The sequence below is a fragment of the Chaetodon auriga genome, chromosome 4 (genome assembly GCF_051107435.1).
Source record: "Chaetodon auriga isolate fChaAug3 chromosome 4, fChaAug3.hap1, whole genome shotgun sequence".
NCBI lineage: Eukaryota > Metazoa > Chordata > Actinopteri > Chaetodontiformes > Chaetodontidae > Chaetodon > Chaetodon auriga.
In genome coordinates this window covers 465,311-487,500 of record NC_135077.1, presented here as the reverse complement: position 1 = coordinate 487,500, position 22,190 = coordinate 465,311, and the positions used below count along the sequence as shown (strand labels likewise).

The following is a 22,190-nucleotide window of genomic DNA, read 5'->3' as shown; positions in this document are numbered from 1 at the left end:
TTACTTCAAATTAAAGTGCAGCTCAAACGAGAGTTTTGTTAAACTGATGCTCCGAGTCCAGCGACTGTGTACGGAAGGTCACCATAGTAACAAACTCTGGCTGACGCGCATGCGCCCCTTTAAAAAAACTGTCACGGGCATAGGGGGCTGTATAACGTCCATGAACCGCCTGCTGCGCCGTAGTGTGTAAACAAATACACTAAAATAGGAAACGTAAGGTTAAAACAACCCGATGAGAAGAGAGAATACTTCGACGACATCACATAAATATAGAGTTTTTTGTATTTGTTGGAATTCTTTTAAATCCACTGAAAGCTGAAGGAACGCTTCATGTCTGCTTTTTTTGTTCTATGAATCATGATATCCATTTTTATTTAAACCAATAAAAACACACGACACTTTTTAAAAGACATATAGGAAAGTGGGTGCATGTGTTCAAACAACAACAAATAAAAATTATTTTAAAGGGAGAATGTTTTTGGTTCACGTGATCATTCAAAAGGACTTATGTTGGTTTAGTCAAAACCTTCATGCAATGGTTCTGATGTCATCAATATGAACAAGATGACAAAAATTGAGGTCAATTTTCACCCAAAGACACAGAGGATGGTGAATGTTTGAATTTTTATTTGTTTTCTCGCTGTGCTTTTTAAACAGGAACTTTTCAAGATGCTCCCGCCGACATACTGAGGACCCCGGACCGACATCACTAGCATGCCTGCCAGACAACATTAGCTAACAGGCTAACCAGCAGCACCATTAACAACTGACAGAACAGTGAGGACAACAGAGTAAAAATGGCAGAAGTCAAAGTGAAGAAGGAGACGAATCTTTCAGACTCCGCGGACATCGAAAACAGGTCAGTCAGGCGACGTGAACGCGCTTTACCGCCGAGCCCGGTGCTGTTTCCCCTGTGACCAGTGCGCCGAACCCCGGCCGATTTTACTGTTTATTTGGTCATGTGACTCACAAACGAGCCACATGTCGCAAATAAACACATTTCCCGCACCGGAGTGACCTTATTGTTAATTCGGCGTTCAGTCAGCACACCCACATGACCTCAGTTCTCCAAAATCTGAGTATTTGCTGCTCTTAAACTGCGCCATCAACTGTCCTCGGCGCTTCGAGTTGAGATTGATGAAGTGAGATTGTCTGAGCATCGCAGGGTTGTCTCTTCCATCTGAGAGGGATTTCATGCTCAACGTTCTGCTTGGTTTTCTGAATGTGTCGCTCTTCCAAATGCAGAAGTGGTCCGGAGAAACACAGAACTCCTGCTGTTAAACAATAAAGCAGATTTTTTCAGCAGGATCTTCCTCAACCATCAATCACTCTGTTTCCAGTAAACTCTCACTGGAAGATGATTTTCTAGATTAACAATGAACTGACCAATGCAAAACATAATTCATCATTGAATCCATAATGAAAATAATTTGTAAAAATGAGTCAGTTTCTGTTTTGATGCCAAAACAAACTTCAAGAAATCTAAATGTTTAACTAAAAGCAGCTTCGAAAGAACGTCTTCCTGAAAATATGATTAAAATCAGGAAATATCAGATCGATCAGAGGTTCAGAGCTGCAGCCAAACATTGTTTTCACTGTCAATCATATTTCCTTCATTGATCGATTGATAAGTCATTTGCTCAATAAAATGTCAGAAAATTTACATTTGAGAAGCTGAAAAAAAGAAAAAGACTCAAAACAAAAAGCCACTCTCAAAATAGTTGATGATAAATATTCTGTTCATCAATTAAATGACTAATCATTGAGTGTGTGTGTGTGGCAGGATCAAAGAGCTGTGTCAGCAGTTTCCTCACGGCATCACAGACCAGGTGATTCAGAACGACATGCCTCACCTGGAGCCTCAGCAGAGAGCCATGGCCATCAACAAGCTGCTGTCATTGGTTAGTATGACAGTGATGTCACTGCTGAGCCCTCTCTCCTGATTGGTCTGTCAGATCAGACTGTTACCTGCTGTAAATGTTTGTGTTTCTGATCAGAATGGTTGATCTGTTATGGATGATCTTGTTTACCTGTTCCAGGGTCAGCTGGACCTGCTGAGGAACAGTTCAGGTCTCCTGTACAGAATGAAGGACACTCAGAGCGCCAGGTAAACACACCTGACTACTGCTACATAACTGCAACACGTTTCAGTGTAACTGCACAGATGACTCCTGGTGTTGCTGCTGAAGTGAACCTGAACAGTGTTTGTGGTTGTTGTGTTTCAGTAAGATGAAAGGTTCAGACAATCAGGAGAAACTGGTTTATCAGATCATCGAGGACGCAGGAAACAAAGGTGAAGCAGTGCAGCGGAACACCTGCAGCAGTGCTCATGGCTACGCTAACTGCTGTTTGTGCACGTTGACAGAGACGTTCGTTCGTTCATTCATTCATTCATTCATTCATTCATTCAGTCCTGAAACACCGTCGGGTGCTCACATGAACACAGTTCATTTCTGACTGTAATCATTGATCAGGTCTCTTCATGAGGCTTCTTCTGTGCAAAAATCTATTCAAAACTTCATTTGAAGTTTAGATAATTTAACGTCAGTCGTCAGCTTCATATCATCTTCAGCTGAACTGAATGTATTTTACACTGGAGGAGGAGGAGGACTGTAGATTTTATCCTCCTTCACTTCCACTGAAACCACACTCTGAACAGATCTGTCAGTGTCCAGTTTACAGCCAGAAAGACCAGTTCCAGTGTTCAGATGAGCACCTAACTGCAGCAGAACTGGTCTGAAGTTTTGCTGAAGTGCAGTTTTGTGCTGCAGGAATCTGGAGCAGAGAGATTCGCTTTAAGAGCAACCTTCCTTTGACCGAGATCAACAAGATCCTGAAGAACCTGGAGAGCAAGAAACTCATCAAAGCCGTCAAATCTGTGGCGGTGAGTTCAGATCCGCTCCTCAGACCTCTGCTGACTTTGTGTTCCTGATCGGCTGACGCCGTGGAGATCCCAGGTTTCCTGTCTGACAGCTACGTGTTTCTTATGTGCAGGCGTCGAAGAAGAAGGTGTACATGTTGTACAACCTGCAGCCGGACCGCTCGGTGACGGGGGGCGCCTGGTACAGCGACCAGGACTTCGAGTCTGAGTTTGTCGAAGTTCTGAACCAGCAGTGCTTCAAGTTCTTGCAGAGCAAGGTACGAAAAACTTTATTTAAACAGCCCGGAGGTCACGCTCACAGGTTTCTTTCTAATGTTGACGCTGACGGCTTAAATTGATTTGATGATTAAACAAATGAGAAACGATTCCAGAAAGGATCAATAAATGTGTTTTTGTCTTTCAGGCTCTTTGAGGTCACTTAGAGTCATTTTAATGATTTTAGATGAAAGAAGCATCAGGACAGACTGACGTCCCTGAAGCTGTCAGACCAGCAGGTGGCAGCAGAGTCACAGTGAACTCAACATCTGTCCAATCATGTGGCTTCTTTCTCTGATTACTCTTTAATCTGTAGAAGAAGACTTTTACTTCAGCACAAGTACCACTAAGTAATACTCTGTTACAAGTGAAAGTCCTGCATTCAAAATTTTACCATAGTAAAAGTACAAAAGTATTTGGATGTAAAAATGTACCAAAAGTAAAATGAGTCACTCTGCAGAAGCTCACCTGCAGCTCACCTGCAGTGACTCAGTGTGCGTGGGTGTCAGCTGAGGCGGCGGCTCGCTCAGGTGTTCTGTGTACACCTGATCTGTGGTGATTTGTGTCTGCAGAAACATTATTGAATTGAAGTGAACGATGAACTCGGAGCTGCAGCTCAGTGAGTTTGTGAAGGTCTCAGGACGAGCGGAGACAGCGACAGACTGTCCGTGGTCCAGGTTTCACACTGACGGGAACCAGACGGGACACGTTCACTGTCGGGCTGCCAACGATTATTTTGATAGTGGACTAGTCACCTATTATTTTTGCGATTGGTCGGATCATACGTAACTTGCAGCTTATCGCACCAGCATGCAGCTGCTCTTATATAACACTCTGTCTTTTTAATGTGTGGTCAGGCTAATGAAATCATCGTCGTTAACGTTTACAGCTATCAATATTAGTAAGTAGCTCAATGTTTACGTTAATGTTAGCGGCTAACTAGCCAATTAGCTTAGCGAGACGACTGTCCCTCTTCGTCGTCAAAAGGTGAACCAGCCACAACGACGTGCTTCCTTTTCAGATGCTCCTGCATCGCCGTCGTACTGCCATGGACGGCAAGTTCTGCCTTGCAGATTTTGCATTGCACATGTTTGTTCTTTGTTTTGTGAAAATGCCCCCAAACTTTAGAGCTCCGTTGCCGGGTAGCCATGATACTGGTCAGGCAGTCCGGAGACATCACGGCTGACGCCGATTACCATTACTGTGCATGTGCGTCGAGGACAGAAAGGCAGACAAGGCAGCGGAGGGCACAGCGGCAGTTTTGAGAGAAAAACAAAGCTTAAAAAAAATAATAAACGGCGCATCGACTACTAAATTAGTCCCCGACGATTTTGATAGTCGACGTAGTCGTGACAAGTCGACTAATCGTGGCAGCCTTAGTTCACTGTGAGATTTGTCGCGTCAGTCACTTTGTTTGAAATGGAACGGTGCCCGCTGGCGTCGTCCAGTTCAATAAATCCTATCGAAGCTCATCATTGAACACTTTCCTGTCGTACACGATGACACGGTCCTGTCAGCTCAGCTTCTGGCGGTCCAGATGTGTTGTTGGTCACATGACCCTCAGACTTGAATCTGCTTTGTGTGTTCAGGCTGAAGCAGCGAGGGACAGCAAACAGAGTCCCATGGTCCAGAGGAACAGCTCCTTCGCCACCTCGCACGAAGTCTGGAAGTACATCTGTGAGCTAGGAATCAGCAAGGTGAGGCCCTCAAGCCCCGCCCCCTTTATGACATCACACACCGATCTCACTCAGGTCCTGTCAGAATTCAAGTCTCATTCAGTCAGACTGACCTCACAGGAGGTGGCCTTCCTGTGGAGATCATCATCTCCGAGGATCCAGAACAAACCTCCAGAAATCCACCGAGAAACCACAGAAGAAGACTGCAGGACTGAGGATCTTTATGTTTTTAAGTTTTCTTCAGGATCACAGTGATCCAGTCTGTACATCCATGAGTAGCCTGCTAACTGCTAACAGCAGCAGCTAACTGCTAACAGCAGCAGCTAACGGCTGACTCAGCAGACTGTTCGTGGAGACGCTTGGACTCGGTGGAAACAGATGTAAACGGTCTGTGAAGAGACTCTCAGAAGCTTCCTGTATCTGACATCACAGCAACATGTGATTTGATTGTTTCTGTCATCATACTGGTTCCCAAACAGGCTCTGTGTTGATGTTAGCATGTTAGCATCTATCAGATCATCAGAACATTTTTCATCTCCTCCATTTTAACACAGAAGTCTCAAAATGTCACAGTGAGCTGATAAAATGCAGCAGAAGGAAAAAGACTCAGAGATTCACTTTAAAATCCAAAGAAGGGCTTTAAATGAGAGGAGGAGCAGCCAGGTCGCAGACTGACAGGAGCTCAGTGTGTCTGCAGTCACTGAGGGAAAAATGACCCTGACGTCAGACACACACAGGATGAGTTCAGGATGAATCAAGTGAAGCTGCTGTCGCTCCAGGTTGACTGACAGGTGTTTGACTACAGGTGGATCTGTCTATGGACGACATCGAGACCATCCTGAACACGCTGATCTACGATGGGAAGGTGGAGATGACCGTCATCGCCGCCAAGGAGGGAACGGTGGGCAGCGTGGACGGACAGATGAAGCTGTACCGCGGCGTCAACCCCGTCATCCAGCCCACCGGCCTCGTCAGGACGCCCTGCGGACTCTGCCCGGTAACACAGAGCACCATGCCGTTTTAATGGTCATGTGACAGGCTTTCCATGGTTGACTTCCTGTTTCCTGTCCTCAGGTGTTTGACGACTGTCACGAAGGAGGAGAAATCTCCCCGTCAAACTGCATCTACCTGACGGAGTGGCTGGACTTCTGACAGCGCTCGACGCTCTGCTCTTTTCTCTGTGATGAAAACTTTTGTCAGCGATCCGTCGTTTAGTTTCTATTTAATACAAAGTTTATTAAAAGTTCTGATGACAAATGTGTTTGATTTGATTGATTGACATGACGATTGAGCTCCTCGCAGGTCTGAAGGTCACCAAACACAACAAAGACTTCAAGTTTAACTTGATCACTCATACATAAAATAAAATAATACAAAAAATTTCACAAAATTATTCAAATATTCGACAGCGACGAACGAACAAGCAGAAGTGTTCACGTCGACTCTCCTCTCATTCGTTCATTAACTCATCAAACCCCAGTTGGCCGTCAACACATCAGGATGACTTGAACTCATCGTGAAGACCTCGATGTTCAGCCATTCACAGCGGGCTGAAAGCCAACCCGCCGCTGCCTGTGCGCACAGCGTCTCGCTGGTTGTCCAATGAGAATTCAGACGCTGGCGTGACATGAAGAGGCAGAGGAAGGTGGTGAGATCAGCTGGAGCATCGAGGCCGCTGTGTCCGCCGGGTGGGCTGAGGGGGCATGGCGGCCGTGGCCTTCGTGGCCCCCGTGACGTTCCTGCCCCGAAGCTCTTCCTGTATCTCTAGGGAGGATGAGGATGGTGGAGGTGGGTGGAGATGGCCGAACACAGTTGTGGCAGCAACCAACTGATGGAGGAGGAGGAGGAGTAGGACTGCAGCTTCTGGGGTCAAGCAAAGTGCTGACGTGGGAGACGTTCATGGAGGACATACAGACAGAGTCGTTTGTCCTAAAAGACGCTGTGACAAACAGGCAGATGGAGGAGGAGGAGGACTGCTGATCATCCTGAACCTGACTGACGTGCTCTCTGATTCAGAGGCAGGTCTGGAGGGTTCGGGAGAAACCTGGACCAGTCCTGATGGAGGTCTGTTGGATGACGTCTGTCCAGGATCTGGTATCAGTAGCAGTCCGTCGAGTCTGTGATTGTGGTTCTGAAGTCTCACAGTGAGCACATACAGCTACGGTAGCCCTGAGGGACAAACATCAGCCTGTCTCCAGCTGCCCTGAAGTCAACATGTCATTTCACAGCAGAGATGGACAGACAGAGGTTCAGATCCACAACAGTCCTGGTTCAGGTCTGCCGTGTCTCTGTTATGTACTGGTCTGATGGAGCGGTGTCTCCGAGACGTTCATGACCTTCTCAGTTCTCGTGTCTGTTTAATCATTGAACAAAGCTTGTTTTAAAGGTTTCTGTTGGTGTGAGGACCTGCTGCACTGCCGTGGACACCGGACTGGACCGAAAGATGTCCATCAGCGTTTCTACATCTTGAAGTATCCGAGTATATTCTCAGGTGGCGGTAGAAGTCAAACGTGCACAGAAAGACAACAGGAAGAGACAGAAGATGCTGTTTTATTGGTTGGAGTCGGAGCTGAGCTTCAGAACAACACACAGGTGTTTACTCTTTATTTTTAACATATTCAGCACGGAATCGATTCGAAGTCGCTCCCGGATGGCAGGCAGAGCACTCAGGTACGTTAGCCGTGTTCTCCAATGCACTCTGAGTGTGTTTATCCAATCACAGCGCTCATTAAGCCTCCGTGTTTTCCGTCGTCGTGGTTAAAGTGCTCCATCAGCCTCTAATGGGCTCGGTGCTGACGGTCAGCGCGGCTCGCTTTACACAGCAGCATCACAGAGCAGCGACGCTCAGGAAGCGTCCCGACCGAACCAGGACAATGTTCCACGTCTCTCCTCACTGCGGTCGGTGGGATAAACACTACACTACCCATAAGCCTCAGCTGCTGTTGCCATAGAGAAGATTCCACGAAAAATAGAGCTTCATCATGAAGAAACTGTCGTGGTGGTGATTCTGGTCTGACGGCAGCTCAGCAGTAATGACTGCAGGTCCATTAAGCTCGTTCATTATTGATCAGCTCTGACTCTGCTGAAGCTGAGCCACGCCCACTGGTGACATCACTTCCTGTTGTCGACCACAGTCTGACTGGTACATGAACGAGTCCCCCTAAAACCCAGAGTCCCCCCAAGTCTCTCTGCTACTCTTCAGCATACAGGTCATGAGGGGACATGTGGAGGGCAGCGAGTCCGACCCGGAGCTGCATCAGCAGCCAGGTGGAGGAGTTGGGTCAGGTCCAATCAGGTGGAGTCAGGTGGGGTCAGGTGGGGTCAGGTGGAGTCGGGTGGAGTCGGGTCAGATCAGACACAAACTAAGAAAATGTGAATTCTCTGATTTATTTCAAACTAAATGTCAGTGGATCAGCCAGCACTGACCCTCTCACACACATGTCCACACGGGTGGTGGAGGACGCCTCACAAAGTGTCCCCTGTTCGATTCAGGTCGGGGTTGGACCTTCTGATTGGTGGACGACTCATTCTCTGACTTTAATGTGAAGAAGCAACACTTCTGGTCCACAGCGCCCCCTCCAGGCTGCAGAGAGCGATCGCTGGGTGGTGTCCATGTCTCGTCTCATGGCGTCTTCGTCCATGTTGTGCACTGAAGTCTTTTAATCTTCTCCTTTTTTTGTAAGTTGATTTTTTTCTTTGCCTGAATATGAAATGATTCAACACATTTAAAAAAACTGAAATGTTTGTGTCAATCAATCAGGAAGGAGCTTCCAGCTGGTTGGACGGATCCGTTCGGGTAGAGACGCACTTGAAAATAACAGAACACCTGTTTATAAAGGATGAGTCAGTCTCTGGAGTCACCTGAACTGTCGTCGTACCAAACTGTGAGGATGGATTAAAGCTGGGTGTGTTGGAGGCAGGATGTCTCAGTGTGGACGCTCCTGCTCTCCAGAGGATGAACCCTCCATGTGTATGACTCCATCATGTTTCCTGTAGCGCCACCTTCAGGACAGACTTCACCTGCTCACACTGGAGGAAGGTAAAGAAAAACTTTTGTCTGAAACGATCAAGATGTAGTTTGGATTGAGCAGTACCGCCTGGAGGGGGCGCTACAGGGCCTTTAAACTGTTACACGTTGTTTCCATAAAGATGGAGCTTAGAGTTCAGAGTTGTCCTTGAACGCAGCACAAACTCAGAAATAGAAGAGAAAATTCTGAATCTGTTTGAAATCCGTTCGGATTTCGACCCGAACTGAGGGGGGAGGAGGGGAGGAGGGGGAGGAGGAGGAGGAGGAGGAGGAGGAGGAGGAGGAGGACGGGGGGCAGTGCGGATTCTTTCCCGTCATTCCCTGCAGCAGCAGCAGCAGCAGCAGCAGCTCCCTCCCTCCTGTCTGTCTGTCGCTCCGTCTGTCGCTCCGTCCCTCCGTTCATGCCAGTTTGCGGACTCTTCTTCTTCTCGGCTGAACTTTGGAGACGCGCTGTGATCTTCTGAGCAGGTAAACAGCTTCTTCTTCGCTCTCTGCTTCTTTCTGCTGCCTCTCTGTTGTTGCTGCGGCCGTGATTGGAGCTGCGGAGCGCCGCTCCGAAGCCTCCGATCCTCCGCAAACTTGGTTTCATGTCGGAGGAGACTCGGCTCGGTTTGGCCGATCCGACTCTTCTGCTCCGGTCTGAGGCACCGAGTCTGTCCGGAGGCCCGGTCCTCCCTCCCGGCCCGCTCCGCGCTCCGTTGCCGCGCCGCGGTGCGCCTCAGCCCGCATGTTCGCCGCTCGACCCCCGCCCGCCAGCAGCCATTTGTCTCGCAGGAGGATGGAGGATAATAACGGTGCGCCATGCACGGAGGCACAAACAGGCGTGGCCGCGGGAGGAGGAGGTGATGTGTGTGAGTGTGTGTGTGTGTGTGTGTGTGAGAGAGAGAGAGAGAGTGTGTGTGTGTGTGTGTGTGTGTGTGTGTGTGTGTGTGTGTGTGTGTGTGTGTTCAGCACAATAAACAGCGGCTCGGCCTCTGAAACGCACCTCACAGTGAACATTTGCGGCGTATGTTTAGCGGTAGAATGAGCGGGATGTGTCCGGCCTGCGCCTGCCGTCCCCGGTCTGTAGGAGGCTGCGCAGGCCGGTCCGCAGTTCCACACGCACGGACAGAAAGGAGAGAAAATGCTGGAAAACAGAGGCAGCAGGGCCGGTGTGTCAGGGCGACGAGCTGCGGGCCCAGAAATGACTTCAGGATCAGCATCTGCCTGCGGGTCTGTAGACCTCCACACAAACCTCATGTTGTCGTGCAGGGCCGGCTGAAGCCCAGGAGGAGGCCCGGGCAGGATCTGAGAACCCCACCTCCTCCACCCAGAGAGGCTGGTTCCTCCGGGTTAGCGTGGCTGTTCTCAGACAGACGGATGTTTGAGCCAGCTGTTCTTCAGGTCCTCATGACCGATGACAGAAGTGCCGATGGCGCTAACTGATGTAGCTGCGGTGGGTTTGACCACTGGTAGATCATTTCTTTTAGCGTTCTGTCTCGTCTTCAGGGAACGTTTGAAGGACATTTGTTCACATTTACAGAACAAACGAGCAAAAGATCCATGAATCAAAGCCATTAATGATGATGAGGAGGAGGAGAATCATTAATCGCAGCCTACAGAGAACCTTCTCTCATTGCTACATTCTACATTCCATTACTGGAACATTCTGGGAGCAGTTTTCTAAGATCAGGAGAACCCCAGTAAACCTGTCATGTTCCCTTTAGTCCATGTGCTGTATGATTCCTTACAATGTTCAAAGAAGGTTCCTAGAAACTCTCCTCTGAATCTGATTGTTCTGTCAGCGCCTTCAGGGTTCCTGTGAGGTCACTTTAATCTCCACCCAATGAGAGGGAAACGTTTTCAAGGTTCTCGTATGCTGCGTTATCATAGAAGCCACTTCTTTTAACCGTGGGAACCTTGTAGGTACATGACTGAAACTTTATGGGGAACAAGTATTGGTTTGGTCAAACCAACAGTATTTATTCTTCAGGAACGTTCTGGAAATCTTATTTTAAGTTGAGGCATTGTATCTAATAGTCTCTATAGAATGTTCTGTTATGGTTCCACAGATTCCTGCCAGGACATTCTCATTATTGTGTGGTACTTTATACCTCTTTTTTCTGAGGATTTCTGGAAGGTTCTAGTATGCAATGGAAAACTTTCCTGAGAACAATTCTAGGTTCCAAATAGGTTCCATGTGAGCTCCAGTAAGTAATATTTGGTCACAGCAACGTTGTGTGAATGTTTATCGCAGCTTAGGAGAACAATTACATGAAACGTTCAGGGAACGTTCACTAGCAGTTCCTTTAACTTCACTAGAACATTCAGAGGATGTTCTTTAAATCTCTGGAAATGTTCTAATGTCAGTTGAACTTATGAAATGTTCTGATAATGTTAAAAATATATTCAAGGAACCAAATCTTTGACCACTTGGGAACGCTCTAAATATGTTCCATAGTTTTGGTGTAGAACCCCAAATCCTCAACATTGCATCCAAACCACATTTTAAGACCCAAGCTGGGAAGAACTTGTGGAGGACAGGACACTGTCAGAGTTCTTCTGACCTAACAAAGATGTTCCCTTATTTTTCTGTAGGAACAGAACATTCATAAAGCAGAAGATTTAATAGGTTTGTTTAAGAACGTTCTCCAGATGTGGCGGCACATTAAAGAGACCGTGGACAACACGGGGGTCCGTGTATCATGACATGTTCTCTCTGTGGAGATCTTCTGGAGTTCTGTTTTAATCTGAGCGGAACATTTTCCTGAACGTTACGGGAAACACTGATGATGAAGACGGAACTTCAGAAGAACGTTTACAAATTTTAGGACATGATCTCAGTGTTCTGTCTGACGGTGTTCTGTGGTGCTCGCTCATGTTTTCTTGATGTTGGCGTGGTGTCAGTAGTTCATCGTAGTATTTATATATACATTATATATATAAGGAGGACGTCTGCAGCAGAGAGACGTCAGGAACCAATCAGCAGCTGAAACTGGGACATGAAAGAAAAGTTCCATCATGTCTTCATGTTGAAGAAGAAGCTGTGACGTCTGACGTCCATATTGCTATGAACTGTGGGTAAACTTCCAAGCGAGGTCTGTCTCTGGAAGTCCACAGAGACGGCCGCCATGGAGGTGATGGTTGGTGGATTCGGACAGACGTCCACACTGAAGACTGCAGACGGACAGAATCCACCAATCAGCTGCTCTGAAGGCTAGCTGTTTCCCCCTGTTTCCAGTCTCTATGCTAAGCTAAGCTAACCAGCGGCTCTATGTGTAGCACACAGTCATGAGAGCTGGGAGATGTCTGATGCTACATTTATACGGAGGCGATGAAAACAGAAGACGCAAAAGTGGCGTGTCGTCTTCAATTTTTTATCCGCGTTTAGACGAGCGTTCTCAGCAGGAATTGTTTGTTTAAACGAAGACGCAAAAGTGGGCGAATTCAATTGGATATGCATGCCAGGCCGCAGGGTGGTACTGTGATAGAGCGGCAGTATGTCCGGCAGTTGTCCATAGTATAGTGTAGTGTCCTATAGTATCCGTATACATTCTATACAATTGTTGAAATGACTCTTGTATGTTGACTACAGCTGCTAGCACAGCTTGAACATCGGTGGGATCCACGTAGTCAGACATATTGTTTGTTGTTGTTTTACCGGCTTGGTGCGTTGAGTGTGACGTAAGGTGTAGTTGCTATGCGACGTGACGTGACGTGACGCGACGTGGTTTTGCGTTTCTTGCTGTTTAGACGGAGACGCAACCCGAGTCGTCTTCAAAACTCTGCACTCTGGAAGGCGTCTTCAGATTTTTGCGGTTTCAGACCTCGACGGCGCCGTCGCCGTGTAAACGAAGGGCACTTCCGATAAAATATTTTGTCGTTTTCATTTGCAATCGTCTTCGTATAAACGGGGTCTGAGAGGAAGAGAAGAAGAAGAGTTCATGGAGGTCTGACTGTTGAGAGTCTGAGGACGGACAGAAACCCTCAAAGTGTTTTCTTCTGCTGTTTCCACTGACCTGAGATCAGAGCGATGGAGCTGCTGTGTGCTGAAGGGTGGGGTCATCTAACCAGGAAATGACTCTGTGTGTGTGTGTGTGTGTGTGTGTGTGTGTGTGTGTGTGTGTTCATTAATCCAATAACTCCACCCTGCTCTGCTCAGTGGAGTGAGCTCATTCTTCTTCTGCTGTTTCTGGAACACAAACAGTCGCCTCTTCTTCAAACGGAGTGTGTCCTGCAGTTAACCTGAACTGATCACGTGACCATCAGTCCTCCAATCAGAGAAGCTTTCAGTTTGTTTATGGCATCATTTTGTTTTTTCATTTCAGTCCAGCTGCTCTGCGTCCATGAAACGCCTCTGCTGCCGTCTTCTTCTTCTTCTTCTTCTTCTTCTTCTTCTTTGTGAATTGATGTGATGTGGTTCAGGCCTGGGTTGACGGTTGAACAGGCTGTTCTCAGTTCAGGTAGTTGGCTTCATTCAGTCCAGGTGTTTGGCTCAAAGCTGCATCGGTTATGAAACGCGCCTGCCTGCCTTTGACCACTTAAAGGAGCAGTTAATCAGTCAGCTGACTTCTGTGTCTCTGAGCCAGATGTCCATGCTCATGTCTGTGCAGGAAACAGCTGGTTAGCTTAGCTTAGCACTGTAATGGAGTCTGCGCGTTAGCCTGCAGCTAACTGGCTGCATTATACTTCCTGTTTACATAAAAACAACAAATAAAAGTTCAGTAATGAGGCTGAAGGTGAAGCTCAAAGCCGACTGAGTCCTTCCTGTTTCCATCCCCAGACAAGCTGTCTCCTTTGTTTGAGGTGTGCCCCCTAGCTTAGCATTAAGAGACAGGGAACAGTTAGCATAGCGTCATTAGCGCCCTCTGTTTCTGTTTGTCCAACAAAATGACACGTAGTGTTTTTAACGGCGTGTGCGTGCGTGGGGGGGGGGGGGGGGGGTGTTGGTGAACATATGTAACCCTCAAACATTTCTCAGAGCCTGACTGTCACAGCTGAGGAAACACACAACACCACACACACAGGGCAGCAGGTGTGTGTCACCTGTCTCCCAGCAGCAGCTGTCTCACAGGATGACCCCACACACACACACACACACACACACACACACACACACACACACACACACACACACAGAGTTCAGTCAAAGACTGTGCAGTGTGGGACAGACACTGTCTGCTCAGTGTAACGTGGACACAGTGTGTCCTCACAGTGCTAACAGCTAACAGCTAACAGCTGCAGTGTCCAGTGGCTGTGGACAAGGCTGCTGTCAGGTTTGGGGAATGTGGAGCGATGGGAGGCCCAGAGGGAGAGGGTGGCGGCTGGAACACTTCCTGTTCAGCATTTTCACAACCCGATCACGTTTTCTGCACTCAGATCAGTTACAATCATATGAATTCACACAGCAGGACCTGAGGCTGGACAGAGGTCAACATCCCAGATGTTCAGTCACGTGGTGTGATGTCACATTCGTGGTAACCAAGTATTGATCAGCTGATCAGAAGTTGGAGACGCTCTGCTGTGATAATGTCTCCGCTCTGACCTCTGACCTGCCGTCCTCCTGCTGCTGCCGCCCCCTCAGACTCTCAGACTGATCAGAGATCTTTTTCCATTATCCAGCAGAGGATTCTGGGAAGTCAGATCCATTAATGGCGGCAGGTCCCTCAGGACGTCCTCTGGATGTCTGAGTGCTCTAATGGCTCTTCTGCTGCTCCGTCCAATAATTCTGATGTGATGGAGCTTTTCACTTCCTCCATCAGCTCTGGTCAGCTGACCCAGCAGCCAATGGGAGCTCGGCGTGATGGCTCTCAGCACACTCACCATGGCGCCACACAGAGGGAGCCTGAAAGACGTCAGAGAACTTGTCTCTAAATGTCCTCTTACGCTTGAATCTAACCGTTTAAACTTGACTGGACTGAACTGAAGACACTCGCTCACACGCGGACGTGACGGAGGGAGACTGACGGAGACTGACGGATGCTTCAGGTGGAGCAGCTTCCTGTCCTGACAGCTCCTGCCTCCTGGGAAACAAACAGGAAGCAGAAAACAGTCAGTATGCAGAGTCCGAACGGTCAGTGAACGTCTCATGGACGCACACACTGATTGATCAATACGATCAGTAAACCGTCAGAGTCTTTGAGACGAGTGAAGATGGAACAGGCAGACTGCAGCTCCCTCTAGTGGCTCCTCCAGGTCACACTGATGATGTCACAGTCAAGTCAGCCTGCTGTGTCTGTGTTTGTGTGTATTACCATCTACCATGTAATACAGTATAATAGTAGTATGTCTGTATGTGTACTTGTTGGGCTGTGGGTACATGTACTTGTGTACTTTAAATACTTTTCTCTGTTAGTATTTTCTGAGTTGTCCTTCAGTAACGCTTTGATCTGAATGTGTGTTTTCTTCTGTGAGGACGTTCAGTGTTTGTGAGGACATCAGGGCGATGCTAAAGATGATGTTTTTCTGTTGATCCGTCTCTCCTGATCAATTTCCATGTTTATTGATCGCTGACGGTCCCGATCAGGTTTTGAATGTCCTGCTGTTTACTTCCTGTCTGTTGACTTCCTGTCTTCGTCTCGTCTCACAGGGCTCGGCCTGAAGCCGCCGATGTGGACGTGTCTCTGCTGACATTGAGGAGTGTGTCAGAGGTGAAAGGTCATGATGACGACAGTGGCCGCCGAGTATGACCACATGGAGCTGCAGCAGCAGTACAGCAGCAACGACACGGTCAACAACCGTTGGGACGACGAATGGGACAACGAGAACAGCTCGGCCCGCCTCTTCGAACGCTCCCGCATCAAGGCGCTCGCAGGTAGGAGCCCGCCGCCTTAAAAAACCACCTTAAGTTAATTTCTGTGATGAGTCCATTTGTAAGAAAGATGGAAAAGACAAAGAAAAACAAAGACTGAGACATGGACAATAAGACAGTAGTAAACCATAGAGGACAAAGAGAGACAATAACAAAATGATGAAAGACAGTCTCAGACATTTGATGTGGTTTTATTGATAGTTTGATGTCACTGAGTTCAGGCATGAGCAGAAATCTGTTTTCATGCTTAACGTGTTTCAAAGACTCGTCGTTAAATTCAGTGTCTCACTGCTGTCTTCATGCTGAAGGTGAAGCCTGAGGACAGTCCCCTCAGTCCCTCCATCCAGATAATGACGATGATGGACACTGTGCTGCTAAATCAAACTGAAAAAGAAAAAACTCAAGTGGAAACAAACAAATGGCATTTTATTGTGAAGGGATCAGCTCAGAGGTATTTTATTGTGAAGGGATCAGCACAGAGGCGCTTTATTGTGAAGGGATGTTGTCGGCTCCCAGCATGCTCGGTGCTCTGCTGACTCACTGATGTTGTCCCTCTGAGCTCACGTTTGTCCTGCAGGACAAACTCACAGTGTGTCTGATTAGCTGATCCATGTCTCCGTCCACTCAGTCACTCTGCCGTCCAGTCAGCTGCTCGCATCCCTCTGTCACACCGCTGACATGGACGCTGCTCAGCTAATCTAATATCATGTTGCCATGGCGTCAGTGAGTGAGCTGTAGGCTACAGCTTTAGCTCCAATTGTTTTAACCTCTGTGTGTTTACAGTGAGTCAGAGTGTTCTTCAACAGTCTGCTGAATTAGCTGTTAGCTGCTCCTTTTTGCCGCTCCTGTTAGCCACTTCTGTTAGCCGCTCCTGTTAGCCGCTCCTGTTAACAGTTCCTGTTAGCCACTCCTGTTTGTCGCTCCTGTTAGCCGCTCCTGTTAGCAGCTCCTGTTAGCTGCTCCTGTGTGTAGCTCCTGTTAGCAGCTCCTGTTAGCTGCTCCTGTTTGTAGTTCTTGTTAGCCGCTCCTGTTTGTAGCTCCTGTTAGCAGCTCCTGTTAGCCGTTCCTGTTAACCGCTCCTTTTAACAGTTCCTGTTAGCCACTCCTGTTTGCCGCTCCTGTTAGCCGCTCCTGTTAGCTGCTCCTGTTAGCAGCTCCTGTTAGCCGTTCCTGTTAGCCACTCATGTTAGTAGCTCCCATTAGCCGCTCCTGTTAGCAGCTCCTGTTAGCTGCTCCTGTTTGTAGCTCCTGTTAGCCGCTCCTGTTAGCTCCTCCTGTTAGCCGCTCCTGTTAGTAGCTCCTGTTAGCTCCTCCTGTTAGCCGCTCCTGTTAACAGTTCCTGTTAGCCACTCCTGTTTGCCGCTCCTGTTAGCATCTCCTGTTAGCTGCTCCTGTTAGCAGCTCCTGTTAGCCATTCCTGTTAGCCGCTCCTGTTAGCAGCTCCTGTTTGTAGCTCCTGTTAACAGCTCCTGTTAGCTGCTCCTGTTCTGATCACCTGCATCTGACAATAACACACACACACACACACACACACACACACATACACACACACTGAATCAGTTTTCTGTCACTTTGGTCAGCAGCTGGAAATACTACATTACCCATGAGCCTCAGCTGCTGTTGCCATGGAGATGAAGCCACCAGAATCTGGTGGTAAAGCTGAACTGAAAATGATGAGCTATGATTGGCTGTCTGTGAAGTCCCTGTAACGTGAATCATTAACACAGTGTGTCTGTGTGTGTGTGTGTGTGTGTGTGTGTGTGTGTGTGTGTGTGTGTGCTTATGTTTACACAGTCAGATTGTGGGGACTCACCTTCCTTATGGGAATGAAGCTGAGGTCAAAGGTTAGATTTAGGTTTAGAGTTAGGGTCCAGGTCAGTGTCCAGGCAATGAAAAGAAGTGATGGAAACATGACTCTGTGTATGTGTGTGCATGTGTGTGTATGTGTGTGTGCGTGTGCAGGATGTTTGTTTCTTATTTCCTGTCCTTCAGTCTGGAATGTGAAGGAACAATGAAGGGAAACACCCCCCCACATACACACACACACGATGACATCATTGCCATGCTATAATGCCATTGGCTGATTGGTGAATACACACACACACACACACACACACACACACACTGTAAAAAATGGTGACATCAGTGTCTCAGTGACACCAAACGTTCATGTTTGAGTTTTCCTTCTTCTGTTTGAAAGAGTCATCGTTCTACTGAAGCGTCTCAAACGAGGACACTGTCCTGTCCATGTCCACATTCTGCTCCAGACGTGGATCACATGGACTGTTGTGATCAGAAGACTCTGCCTGTTTTTATCTCAGTGCCCTCTGGTGGTCTGATGGAGTCACTGCAGCTCAGATGGTAAAACAGATTAAAGAGACATCCTGTGGACATGTCCAAAAACATTCTGAAGACGAGTCTTTAAAATCCGCTCAGACAGCAAGGAGTCTGACCATCAGCCAACATCTGGATTCAAAGTCTGGAAACTTTATGAGATGGAACAAATCACATCTGCACCAATGACGAGTCACAGCTTTTACTACAGTCCAAGTACTAATACCACAGTGAGGAAATACTCTGTTACCAGTCCTGCATTCAAAAATTACTCAAGTAAAAGTATAAATATTAAATAAAATTAAAAAAAAGTGAAAAACTCGACAAATGATGTTCAGCTTCACTCTTCAGCTTCATGTGACGTTCAAGTGTTCCAGAAAAACTGGAATTTTTGTTATTTAGGAATCAACACTTTTCATTTTTAACAGTGTATTTGGTTTGGGGGGTGGGGGGGTCCTCCTCCCCTTGTTTGCAGTGGGCCGGGCTTGTGTGTGTGCTTGTGCGTGCGTGCGTGCGTGGGTTTGTGTGCGCGTGTGTGTGTGTGTGTTTTCTGGGGAAACAGAACAATCAGAGCAGCGAGCAGGAAGATTCAGCTGCAGCAGAAGAAGAAGAATGAGCAGCATGTAGCTGCTGGGCAGGGCCGGATACACACACACACACACACACACACACACACACACACACACACGCACTCGTCCTGCGAGCGCCACTTTGACCTCTGGACTCTCTTTTTTTCACCTGAAAACACGAGGACGTCTTCTGTCTTCATTCGAGCTGCGAGCCGAGTTTCTTCTCTTCTTCTGTGGTTTCCAGCTCGTCTGAGCTGAAGGTCGTCTTGTGGATTTTACTTTTTGTTTCCTTCTTTTATTCATCCTCCAGCTGGTCTTCCAGGTCTGAGTCTTGGATTTGAAGAATCAGCTGCGATGCCAATGAACTCCTGACGGCTGTCGGTGGAAACGTTTTTCTCTTCTTCTGTTTTTAACTGAGCGCTCAGACTTGTGGTTGGCCGAGTGATAACCTGGACTGAAGCGTGAGCCTGATGTTTCCTGAGCAGCCGGCGCTCGCCGATGGTTGATCTGCAGCAGGTTTCCCTCTTGGGTGGAGGCGTCTGGAGGTGCATTTGTTTGTATCGGTGTTGAGTATTCGGGACGCGATGGAGGCGGAGTGGGCGTCGCAGGACTCGGCTCAGCTGAAGCACAGCTACAACCCGCTGGAGGGTCGCTTCAAACAGCTGCAAGGTAAGAGGAGTAGAAGAAGAAGAAGCTGAGGCGTCAGAGGTCACAGTCACTCAGGGATGAGCGGGCTGGTTTGGTGTGTTCTGCTCAGACTGGGATGTTGGCTGATGATGGGCGGATGTTCCTCCTCTGTCACGTCTTTCTGATCTGAAACAGCGTTGTGTTCTGCTGCTGTGATCCAGAATCCAGAAAACTGAACCAAACATCTGAAACGTTCAGAGACGACGTTCGTTTTAGTTGGACGCGTAAAGGTTTCATTCAAACGAGTCTCTGCCCTCTGAGCCTTCAGATCCAACATGGCGGCGCTCTACGTCAGCCCGCCAGGCTTCGCTTGTCGAGGTGACGGTGACGTAAACGACAGGAACGCAGCGTTCATGTCGTGAGGTCATCGTCCAGGAATGTGCTCTTGCATGTCTTTGATTGGCCAGCACTGGATGATGTCACACTGCAGAGGCGTGGTCCAGCCGTCCTGCTGGAGCCAGCCAGGGCCCCACACCTGCATTACTCCACCACCACGAGGGCCCCTCGAGCTCAGGGCCCCGCTGTCGAAGTCAAGACTTTGTGTCCTCACATGGTTCCTGAATCATAATTACCACTAGCTAACGGCTAATCGCTAATACAGCTAACAATATCTGAGGGTCATTTGGGGCCCAGAGCTCATTGTTGCTCAGGGGCCTCACAGAAGCTCAATCCAGCCCTGGTGTGAAGCTTCTCTGACTTTCCTGTGCTTTTATTTTGTATGGCTCAGTCGAAGCTTCCTGTGAGGTCACAGTCGGTACAAATCAGTGACAGTCGAATCGTCTCGTCTCATGTTTCTTGGTTTCATGTTTTTAGGAGAACGGTCACTGGTTTATTCTGGTTTTTGAGCCGTCGTGTCTACTTCCTGTCAGGAGGAATATTCTCAACGACTGTGGGAATGTTTTCAGATAGTTCATGTAAAGTCAGATCACTGATGGAATATTATTATAATTATATGTTATTCTATTGTTAAATTAAATTCTAACGGATATGAGCAAACTGAAAGGCTATTTTATTTTGGAGGTCTGTCTCTAAACCAGCCACATTCCCACTGAAGTCAAAGACGTTCAGGTCAGCGCGATCCATCAGTAATCAATATGTCTTCTGTCAGTGGGCGGGGCCTGGACTCACCGTCTGCTGGGTTTGACCTGCAGACTGTAATTCCTAATAATAGTAAATTGGACAATCCAGAAGTATTGATCATGTAGTCCCTGAACTCAGCATATTGATCAGAGTGACATCACTTCCGGTGGACATCATTATCTCCAGAGGAGAAGACTCTGCAGGACTTCAATATCACAGTGACCCAGTCTGTAGATCCATGAGCACACTGCTAACAGCTAACTGCTAACAGGAGCAGCTAACGGCTAATTCAGCAGATTCCCCCAAAGCATCGTGGGAACTGTACTTCCAAAAGTGCAGATGAAACAGAGACAAACTCCGTCTGTTTGACGTGTTACTCTGCTGTAGAATTGACTGTGATGTCAGTGATCGATCTTTGACTCTGATCAAACGTTGTGATGGATGACGGCTCCAGATAACGGTCTGTAATGGATTCAGGCCGATCTGGTTCAGTTTGTGGCGTATCCGTGAGCGTGGACACAGACTGACACCAGGAAGACCACAACCCACAAGCTAATGTGGCTAAATGCTAATACAAGGCCAGGTGTCTGGACTAACTTCTTCTGTGTGTGTGTGTGTGTGTGTGTGTGTGTGTGTGTGTAGATGAGCGTGAGGCGGTGCAGAAGAAGACCTTCACTAAGTGGGTCAACTCTCACCTGTCCAGAGTCTCCTGCAGGATCACAGACCTCTACATGGACCTGAGAGACGGACGCATGCTCATCAAGCTGCTGGAGGTCCTGTCAGGAGAGAGACTGGTACAGTACACACAGTACACACAGTACACAGGAGAGAGACTGGTACAGTACACACAGTACACAGGAGAGAGACTGGTACAGTACACACAGTACACACAGTACACAGGAGAGAGACTGGTACAGTACACACAGTACACAGGAGAGAGACTGGTACAGTACACACAGTACACAGGAGAGAGACTGGTACAGTACACACAGTACACACAGTACACAGGAGAGAGACTGGTACAGTACACACAGTACACAGGAGAGAGACTGGTACAGTACACACAGTACACACAGTACACAGGAGAGAGACTGGTACAGTACACACAGTACACACAGTACACAGGAGAGAGACTGGTACAGTACACACAGTACACACAGTACACAGGAGAGAGACTGGTACAGTACACACAGTACACACAGTACACAGGAGAGAGACTGGTACAGTACACACAGTACACAGGAGAGAGACTGGTACAGTACACACAATACACACAGTACACAGGAGAGAGACTGGTACAGTACACACAGTACACACAGTACACAGGAGAGAGACTGGTACAGTACACACAGTACACACAGTACACAGGAGAGAGACTGGTACAGTACACACAGTACACACAGTACACAGGAGAGAGACTGGTACAGTACACACAGTACACACAGTACACAGGAGAGAGACTGGTACAATACACACAGTACACAGGAGAGAGACTGGTACAGTACACACAGTATACACAGTACACAGGATGGAGACTGGTACAGTACACGTAGTATACACAGTACACAGGAGAGAGACTGGTACAGTACACACAGTACACACAGTACACAGGAGAGAGACTGGTACAGTACACACAATACACACAGTACACAGGAGAGAGACTGGTACAGTACACACAGTACACACAGTACACAGGAGAGAGACTGGTACAATACACACAGTACACAGGAGAGAGACTGGTACAGTACACACAGTATACACAGTACACAGGATGGAGACTGGTACAGTACACGTAGTATACACAGTACACAGGATAGAGACTGGTACAGTACACACAGTATTCACTAAATTCACAGAGTACAACTGACACTTGAAGGTGTACATCATCAGT

At 47.8% G+C, this 22,190-nt stretch overlaps 3 protein-coding genes across 7 annotated transcripts in view; 2 read left to right on the top strand and 1 right to left on the bottom strand.

Annotated features, from left to right (window-relative positions):
* dzank1 (double zinc ribbon and ankyrin repeat domains 1) overlaps positions 1–75 on the bottom strand; it is an 8,561-nt gene extending 8,486 nt beyond the window's left edge. For both annotated transcript variants that reach the window (XM_076728282.1, XM_076728283.1), the window contains exon 1: positions 5–75. The gene's annotated coding sequence lies outside the window, so the exon portion shown is untranslated. The remainder of the gene's footprint in view (positions 1–4) is intronic.
* Positions 1–6,171, top strand: part of polr3f (polymerase (RNA) III (DNA directed) polypeptide F) — a 13,819-nt gene extending 7,648 nt beyond the window's left edge. For all 3 annotated transcript variants that reach the window (XM_076728287.1, XM_076728286.1, XM_076728285.1), the window contains 9 exons: positions 658–859; positions 1,784–1,901; positions 2,040–2,107; positions 2,226–2,293; positions 2,772–2,884; positions 2,995–3,138; positions 4,726–4,833; positions 5,618–5,809; positions 5,887–6,171. In XM_076728287.1, the coding sequence (XP_076584402.1) occupies positions 798–859; positions 1,784–1,901; positions 2,040–2,107; positions 2,226–2,293; positions 2,772–2,884; positions 2,995–3,138; positions 4,726–4,833; positions 5,618–5,809; positions 5,887–5,964 (951 nt within the window). In that variant the 5' untranslated portion in view covers positions 658–797 and the 3' untranslated portion in view covers positions 5,965–6,171. The remainder of the gene's footprint in view (positions 1–657; positions 860–1,783; positions 1,902–2,039; positions 2,108–2,225; positions 2,294–2,771; positions 2,885–2,994; positions 3,139–4,725; positions 4,834–5,617; positions 5,810–5,886) is intronic.
* Positions 6,172–9,152: 2,981 nt separating this feature from the next.
* LOC143320138 (spectrin beta chain, non-erythrocytic 1-like) overlaps positions 9,153–22,190 on the top strand; it is a 37,018-nt gene continuing 23,980 nt past the window's right edge. Inside the window, exons 1-3 of one of the 2 annotated variants that reach the window (XM_076729589.1) lie at positions 9,153–9,307; positions 15,408–15,632; positions 20,942–21,093. In XM_076729589.1, coding sequence (XP_076585704.1) covers positions 15,479–15,632; positions 20,942–21,093 — 306 coding nt within the window. In that variant the 5' untranslated portion in view covers positions 9,153–9,307; positions 15,408–15,478. Of the gene's footprint in view, positions 9,308–15,407; positions 15,633–20,941; positions 21,094–22,031; positions 22,039–22,190 lie in introns of those variants that run through there. The other variant, XM_076729590.1, reaches the window with a different exon arrangement.